This window comes from Aulonocara sp. 'chitande type north' Nkhata Bay, linkage group LG16 (genome assembly GCF_057382095.1).
Source record: "Aulonocara sp. 'chitande type north' Nkhata Bay isolate Kocher_YH1m ecotype deep benthic linkage group LG16, A_spYH_male_GT1.1, whole genome shotgun sequence".
In the NCBI taxonomy this organism is placed as follows: domain Eukaryota; kingdom Metazoa; phylum Chordata; class Actinopteri; order Cichliformes; family Cichlidae; genus Aulonocara; species Aulonocara sp. 'chitande type north' Nkhata Bay.
In genome coordinates, this window is record NC_141359.1 from 8,676,394 (window position 1) to 8,684,683 (window position 8,290).

Consider the following 8,290-nt stretch of genomic DNA (forward strand, 5'->3'; position numbering starts at 1 on the left):
AGACGGGCCTGGACATGCACTGGCTTCAGCAGCGGAACACGTCTGGCACTGCGGGATTTGATTCCCTGCCGTTGTAGTGTGTTACTGATGGTGACCTTTGTTACTTTGGTCCCAGCTCTCTGCAGGTCATTCACCAGGTCCCCCCGTGTGGTTCTGGGATCTTTGCTCACCGTTCTCATGATCATTTTGACCCCACGGGATGAGATCTTGCGTGGAGCCCCAGATCGAGGGAGATTATCAGTGGTCTTGTATGTCTTCCATTTTCTGATGATTGCTCCCACAGTTGAGTTTTTTTCACACCAAGCTGCTTGCCTATTGTAGATTCACTCTTCCCAGTCTGGTGCAGGTCTACAATACTTTTCCTGGTGTCCTTTGAGAGCTCTTTGGTCTTGGCCATGGCGGAGTTTGGAGTCTGACTGTTTGAGGCTGTGGACAGGTGTCTTTTATACAGATGATGAGTTCAAACAGGTGCCATTCATACAGGTAACGAGTGGGGGACAGAAAAGCTTCTTACAGAAGACGTTACAGGTCTGTGAGAGCCAGAGATTTTCCTTGTTTGAGGTGAACAAATACTTATTTTCCACCCTGATTTACGAATAAATTCTTTACAAATCCTACCATGTGGATTCATGGATTTTTTTTCACATTCTGTCTCTCACAGTTGAAGTGTACCTCTGGTGCAAATTACTGACCTCTGTCATCATTTTAAGTGGGGGAACTTGCACAATCGGTGGCTGACTAAATACTTTTTTGCCCCACTGTATATTTCACAACTGCATAATAAAACGGGAAATTCTGTTTTTGCTGTGCTACCCCACTTTTTTTAGTTGTGGCCCCCACATGGCCACCCCTATGAAAAAATTCTGGAGGCGCCTCTGTTTGTATGTACTGTTTTAATGTTCTACTCCAGTTAGTTTTGTGCCTTAATCAGGGATATACGTGAAGACTTGACCTCTTTTTCATTGTGAAACATCTTAACTGCACTTTTGTTTTTCTCCTTGTAGCTTCAATACCAGGCTGACCTTAAAAACATAAAGGGCAAAGTGTCTACTGTAAAGGACACTCCTGAAATGCTGCGTGTTAAAGAGAATACAAAGAATTTCAGCTTGGTATCTACTCCGTAATATTTTTTCTTAACTTTTTCTAATATCACATTTTTTGGCGTTCCACATTTTTTAACAAACCTTGATATGCAGCCCTTCTTTATTTAGAGCAAATTATTTTATTTTTTTTAACTTTGCAAAACAAGCAGTTTTTAATTTGTGTAACTAACTCTTAACCCTTGGTTCTATACTTTAACCTTTACTTAAAACTCTTAGTGCAGACGTTGTGGTGTGAAACGCTTTGCTCAAAGTGTTGTAATCAGGCAAAATGCGTGTGCTTTATTTTTTAAATGTTTGTATAGATGTTTGTCTCATTCTGTGTGCTTTTGTTGACGTGTGCTCCCAAAGGTGCAAGATAAGTAAATTAGCGCTCGGTGAGGCTAACCACTCGTTTATGCTTTGATTCCTCGTCCGTGTAAGATTAAGTACAAAGAGGATTTGGGAGGAGGAACAGCTTTGCCCGAGACCCCTGAGATGGAGAGGGTTAAACGCAACCAGCGCAACGTCAGCACGGTACTCAACAGAGTGACCCTGCCCTACCTCATTACTCCTCAGCCACTCCTCCCTCCATATTTCCTCCTCCTCTAGCATCAAAGAATAAAACCAGACCTGCCATCACATCTAATCTCTCCAAATAATAATTATATATTCAACTGTTTTTGTTTTTTGCAGAAACCTGTTTTTCATTCTAATTTTTTTTTGGAGCCCAGAAAGAATCCCTAGATGCTAAGAACTAGATGACCAAAAGTATGTGGAGACTTTATTGTGCCTTTGTTTGGGGCTGTTAGTTCACATTTGTTCATTTTACAGGACTTAACAGACTTGGGTACATGAAAAAAAGCCTTTTATATTTGGACCCTGACAGAACCCAGACCTCATCATGCAGGCTCAGCGTTTGAACTTATTAAGAGTCTTGTGGCTGATGTGGAGCAAATCCCTGCAAACACAACAGTAAATGCAACACATGAATGTCCATGCTTTTAAAATGCAGTCTCAACAAAACACGGTTGTATTATTTGTGTATCCACATACTTTTGGTGATATAGTGTAAACAGATGGTGTTTCCACTGTGAAATAATTAGAATCTTATCGTCCACAGGGGACTGTGAGGACTTAACAGACTCATAATTAATTTCATCTGAACCTTGAAGTGATAAACTAAACTAAGCATCACCCACATGCACCTGCGTCTGAAAACCGATATGATCAGTAACCTTTTCATTTCAGTTGTTCTGAAGTCAACACCTGAAATGTGTGCGTTCTTTGTTAAATGTTTGTATAGATGTTTGTCTCATTCTGTGTGCTTTTGTTGACGTGTGCTCCCAAAGGTGCAAGATAAGTAAATTAGCGCTCGGTGAGGCTAACCACTCGTTTATGCTTTGATTCCTCGTCCGTGTAAGATTAAGTACAAAGAGGATTTGGGAGGAGGAACAGCTTTGCCCGAGACCCCTGAGATGGAGAGGGTTAAACGCAACCAGCGCAACGTCAGCACGGTACTCAACAGAGTGACCCTGCCCTACCTCATTACTCCTCAGCCACTCCTCCCTCCATATTTCCTCCTCCTCTAGCATCAAAGAGTAAAACCAGACCTGCCATCACATCTAATCTCTTCAAATAATGATTTTACATTCAACTTTCTTTTTACAGATATCTGTCCTCGTGCTAATATTTCATTTTTATAACTCATTAGAGGACTTTTCTTGTTTCCACTGTAAAATAATTCACAGTTTATCATCCACAGGGGACTTTTAGAGCTTGCGTAATAACTCATTGTTAATTTCATGTGAACCCTGAAGTAATAAACTAAACTAAACATCACTCACGCTGAAAACAACCTGCATATTTTTACATTAGTCCCTTTAAATATACATAAATATGTCTGGAAATCAGTATCCTCTCATTTCAGGTGTTCATGTTGTTTTTATGAATAGCTGCCTGTGTATGTGTCTACAGTACAAACTGTGCTTTTGTTTGTCACCGTCTGATTTTGCACCTGTGTAACTTGTGCAATGGGCAGATACAGTACAAGGACTCTGTGGGTCAAGGCACAGCCATACCAGATCTGCCTGAGGTGAAGCGGGTCCGAGAAACCCAGAAGAATATCAGCCTGGTAGAGGAAAAAGACTGCAGTGACCCTAATATGACTTCCTTATAATAACTCCCCCCAAACGCCCTCTGATCTCATCTTACTTATCTAGAAAACTTTACCTTTCCTGTATTTAGCGCTGGTTTTCCCCTCCTACATCCTAACCATGTTCCATACGTCATTTCCTTTTACGAGACAAAAATACCCTCCCTTTTCCTTATTACTCCGCTTTGGAATTTTTCTGTCTTTTTTAATTTTTTTAAATTCCTTCCTTCCCTCCTAAATTGAAAACTAATCATCTTTTGAGTGTGTTACAACAATAATTGACTTTTTTGTGCTGTTTTATTCAAAGCATCAATACAAAGAAGGCGTGGGAGGAGGCACATCAATATCAGAGACGCCAGAAATGGAGAGAGTTAAACGCAATCAGCAAAATATTAGCACGGTACTCCACTGCAGTGAACCCCTAGTCTCCGATTTGCATCCGTTCATCCCTCCACCTCAAACAGTGCTATAACAATTCTCCTTAGCCTCCAGTAGATCTTCCCAGTAGTTGTTGTGTGTGTCTAACATAAACCTGCTTCTTTATTTTTTAGGGAACGATGTGTGTTTAATTTCATGTTCTGTCTCTGCTGTGATTTTTGGTGCCGCTTGTGGCTTTTTGTCTGCGTGTTTTTCTGTTATTGATCTGTTACTTACTTTTTTTTGTACTTTCTCTGCACGAATCCCCAAATTTTATTTGGTTAGATAAAATACAAGGACTCTCTGGGTCGAGGAACAGCTATACCGGATCTCCCTGAAGTGAAGCGAGTCAAAGAAACCCAGAAGCACATCAGCTCGGTAGTGGAACCGTACCACGTTTGCTCCTAACTGTGAACAGTAGAGTCCTATAATAATGCCTATCATACACTTCCCCCTTCCTCATCATCTCTTGCTCATCTCATCAAGCTCCATCCAGGGCCCAGACTGCCCATCCATCTAATTTACACCCTTGCCTTTTTCTCTTTATTATTTTAATCCTCAATCATCAGTCCCCTAAACTGAATAAAATCTTCCTTTTTGGTCTGTGAGTCTACTATCTTCTAACCTGCAGCTCATCTTTCTTCACATTAAGCTGCTGTGTGCTGCTCTTAATTTCCACTTCACAGCTAAATCTCCTGCTAAAGCATTAGGGATGTTTGTCTCCACGTACAGCAGAGATCCTGGCTGCTCAGCAGGAGCTACCAGGATGGATCACTCTATAGGACCAATTTCTCAGACGCTGCTTAAATATACCAAAATAATATACCAAAAAAATGCCACCAACTAAAGAAATGACCTCTCTGAGTTTAATCAATCTCAGATATTTCCAGAAAACTCCTCCTTGTCAATGAAAGCAGTCCTATAGGTGTGCGTGGTCTGTATGTTTGAGTTTCTGATTGGCCCCTCGGGGTGCTGTGCTTCTGCCCTGTAGGTGTTGTATAAAGACAGTTCAGCCAAGGGAACGCCTGTGGTGTTTACTCCAGAGATGGAGCGGGTGAAAAGGAACCAAGAAAACATTAGCTCGGTACCTTTCAGAACCTGTAGAACATGTTCTGCTGAAGAAATGTTCTACTCCTACCTCTTTTTAACCCTTCTCTAACTCTGATGTGTCCCCCTGGCTCTTGTTAATCGTATTAATTCACCTGACTGCACTCTCTCTCTTTTTTTTAAAATATGTTTAATACCTCCAGCTGTGGTGTGCCTGTGCACATCATCACTGCTAATCTCTCCTGCTGTTTTCCCACTTGATCTTATTCCTTTCGGTCTCCCACTGAAGATTGGAAAATAACTTTATTTCCTTTTAATAATTCGCCCACTTAATAAAAGTCTCCCTGCTAATTCATCCCAGTAGTGCCATAGCTCATCCCAGCAGCTGCCTGTGTCCTCTTGGCATTAAGTCTCTCTGACCACACCTCTTGTGCTGTGGATGCTAACAGCTATTGAATGATGGTTTGGGAGTGTGAAATATTTTAGATCCTTACTACTTTTGATCTGTCATTTCTAGGTTCTGTACTCTGACAGCTTCCGCAAGCAGGTCCAGGGCAAAGCCGCCTTTGTTCTGGACACACCTGAGATGAGGCGCGTCAGGGAGACTCAGCGTATCATTTCTGGGGTAAGTTTTTGTGCTTGTTTGATTAATTTCTGTTCTAAGTGGAAAAGTGCTTTCGTTGTTACTTGACTACTTGAAGAGTAAGGCTTCAGTACTCTTTGACACCTCATCATCTCAAAATGATTCAAAACAAGAATCTGGTCGCCAGTCTTAAACAATGTTGCTACACAAAGACAAACTAAAATTAGAATTGATTCAATAATGGAGAAATAATGGGTTTGGTATAGAGAAAAAAGACAGACAACACATTTTAGTATTTTAAGTAGTTAAAGTGAAGGCTGGCATCGATGCCAGTTTGGTTGGCTCGTGCAAAATGGGTCCATCCGCCCTGCAGCTTCACTTACTGTATTTGTGCACTTCAGGTGAGATACCACGAGGACTTTGAGAAGAGCAAGGGCAGCTTCACTCCCACCACCACTGATATTGTGACAGAGCGTGTGAAGAAGAACACGCAGGACTTCAGCGACATCAGCTACCGTGGCATCCAGAGGCGCGTGGTGGAGATGGAGAGGAGACGTGCCATAGAGCACGACCAGGAGACCATCACTGGTAACGACAACAGCAAGCACTAAGCTTTAGGAGTTGTTAGCTTGTTAGCAAAAAATAAATAAAACTGAAAGACAAAATACCTCAAAATTACATTCTGGAGAGACATACCTGAAGCAAAACTGTAATACGGACTGTTATCGGCTGATCTATTCATCTCCTCAGATCTGCGTGTGTGGCGCACAAACCCCGGCTCTGTGTTTGACTACGACCCCGCTGAGGACAACATCCAGTCCAGGAGTCTGCACATGATGTCAGGTGATTGAAATTCTAGAGGATCGATTCAGAGAGCCAAAGCTTTAGTTATGCTCCTGATGGATTTATTCAAAGTTATCATTAAATGTCAGGGAAGCTAAGTGACTGGCAAAGGATTATGTATTGCTTCTCGTGTGTGAAGCAGGTGTGTCACTGATAGTTAAATAAATAATACGCATTTGAAATAATGTCTTAATGCTGTTCTGACAGTACAAGCTCAGCGTCGCAGCAAGGAGCACTCCCGCTCCACCAGCGCTTTGAGCGGCGTGGCTGATGAGAAGTCTGAGGTGTCCCAGGATGCTGACCACCACATGTCCCTCTACAGCAATGGCTTCATGACCTCCTCTATTGGTAACCCTCATCAGACTAAACAGCAACAAATACACTTGAGAGTGAAGAATAATTTCCCCTCTACTTAATCTGTTTGTTATTTTAACATCTTCAGGCTACCAGCATGCTACTGTGAAGACCGTGGAGCTGCAGCAGAGGTCATCTTCAGTGGCCACCCAGCAGACCACAGTCTCTTCCATTCCCTCACACCCCTCTACTACCGGGGTTAGTAACATATATTTATATTGTACATACACTCCATTCGCTTTACATGGTTTAACTTTTCTCCTGTGGGGAGTGATGCTACAGGTGATGCTTGGTGTGGTCAGGTAAAGCAGGTTTGAAACGTTCAGTGGGATTATCATTATTTTAGTACATCAGTTACATTATTTTATGGCCTGAAGAAAAGAAGCTGAATTTAAAATTTCTGCTTGTTTGTCAAGTGTGTCCATCTCTTTCCTTCAGAAAACCGTGCGTGCCATGTATGACTACACCGCAGCCGACAGTGACGAGGTGTCCTTCAAGGACGGCGACGTCATCGTCAACGTGCAGTCCATCGACGAAGGCTGGATGTACGGTACTGTTCAGCGTACCGGCAAGACCGGCATGCTGCCAGCCAACTATGTTGAAGCAATCTAAAGACAGAGCCCGCCCACGGTCCCTCCGTAGTGGGCGCGATGCATCCACAGGGCAAACTCATCGGTCTTCCTGTGATCACAGCTGTGGCTTAGTGCAATGTGTAGCTTGTAGTGTCTGTACTTGTATTTTACTTGTATTGTGATTCTCGTGGAGTCTGTCATCATTAATATGCTGCTGCCCCCGCTCCCTGTGGATGTGATATTAGCTTCATGCCATGACCCATATAAATAGATCTGATTATACATAATGTGCCTACTACGAATGACAACGTGTTAGATTGTTTTAACTATTCTGTTCCTGTCCTGGAAAAGCGAGGCTAACACACAAACTGGCCCTTTGATTTTGTACATTTCAAACATTTCATTTACGTTATTTATCATTTTTTTGTCCAACGTATTTTCTCTGAAACACAACGGGCTCGAAAAGTTTCATGTAACCCTTTTAACGGAGAGTCCATGTAGAGAAAATATGAACGTTAGAAAGGAGTAAGTCACCATCTACCTCCTCCATGATGAAATCATGAGAAGCTCTCTGCGCCAAGCCTCAGTTTTCCCTCCTTTATAACGAAGGCTGGCCACTAGTAAAATGTGTGTTTTGTTTCTCCCGATTATTTAGGTCCTGGCTAAAGCACGTCCTCTACCTTCAATCAGTAGCTAATAAAGCACACCAAGTTCCTGCACCACTCTGCCTCCTCCTCTTCATTTCAGACTCTTTCATTAGATCACTGCTAAAAACTCTTTTCACTGCACCAGTCGAACGGTAGAAGTTCCCCGAGCCAAATACAAAACAGTCTAGACACGAGCCCTTCTCAATTATCGGTTCTTACATCCTTCATTCTTTTCCTCACTTCCTCCCCTTGCATTAATCCCTCCCCTCTGAGGAGGTGGCAGGCCGAAAAGACGGGGGAGGAAACGGGGAAATGACTAAATGAGACGTGTTTGCTTTGGAGCAGGAATTTTAGATTAAATATTTGTGTGGTTACAGCTTCATCATGTCCATTGTTTCCTTATTGCCTATTACAGCTGTGGTTTATTATCTCAGATGAGGATGTGTTAATAGCAGAGCTCATTTCATTTCACAGTTTGTTTGTGTTTTTTAAATCCTACACACTTCACCTTGGAGCTGAAAGCTTGATCATCAGTCTGTTGATCATATTAAAAACTCAAGATGTATGAATACAAAGCAATAGCTTCTTGGTTT

General features: G+C 42.2%; 1 protein-coding gene across 16 annotated transcripts in view; it reads left to right on the plus strand.

Moving 5' to 3' along the window:
- The window catches only part of neb (nebulin), a 59,659-nt gene extending 51,890 nt beyond the window's left edge, over window positions 1-7,769 (plus strand). For 10 of the 16 annotated variants that reach the window (XM_086267262.1, XM_086267265.1, XM_086267261.1 and 7 more), the window contains 13 exons: window positions 1,005-1,109; window positions 1,524-1,616; window positions 2,504-2,596; window positions 3,121-3,213; window positions 3,542-3,634; window positions 3,937-4,029; window positions 4,643-4,735; window positions 5,216-5,323; window positions 5,683-5,869; window positions 6,032-6,124; window positions 6,332-6,472; window positions 6,567-6,676; window positions 6,917-7,769. In XM_086267262.1, coding sequence (XP_086123388.1) covers window positions 1,005-1,109; window positions 1,524-1,616; window positions 2,504-2,596; window positions 3,121-3,213; window positions 3,542-3,634; window positions 3,937-4,029; window positions 4,643-4,735; window positions 5,216-5,323; window positions 5,683-5,869; window positions 6,032-6,124; window positions 6,332-6,472; window positions 6,567-6,676; window positions 6,917-7,090 — 1,476 coding nt within the window. In that variant the 3' untranslated portion in view covers window positions 7,091-7,769. The remainder of the gene's footprint in view (window positions 1-1,004; window positions 1,110-1,523; window positions 1,617-2,503; window positions 2,597-3,120; window positions 3,214-3,541; window positions 3,635-3,936; window positions 4,030-4,642; window positions 4,736-5,215; window positions 5,324-5,682; window positions 5,870-6,031; window positions 6,125-6,331; window positions 6,473-6,566; window positions 6,677-6,916) is intronic. The other 6 variants (XM_086267277.1, XM_086267274.1, XM_086267271.1 and 3 more) reach the window with 5 other exon arrangements.
- Window positions 7,770-8,290: the final 521 nt, after the last annotated feature.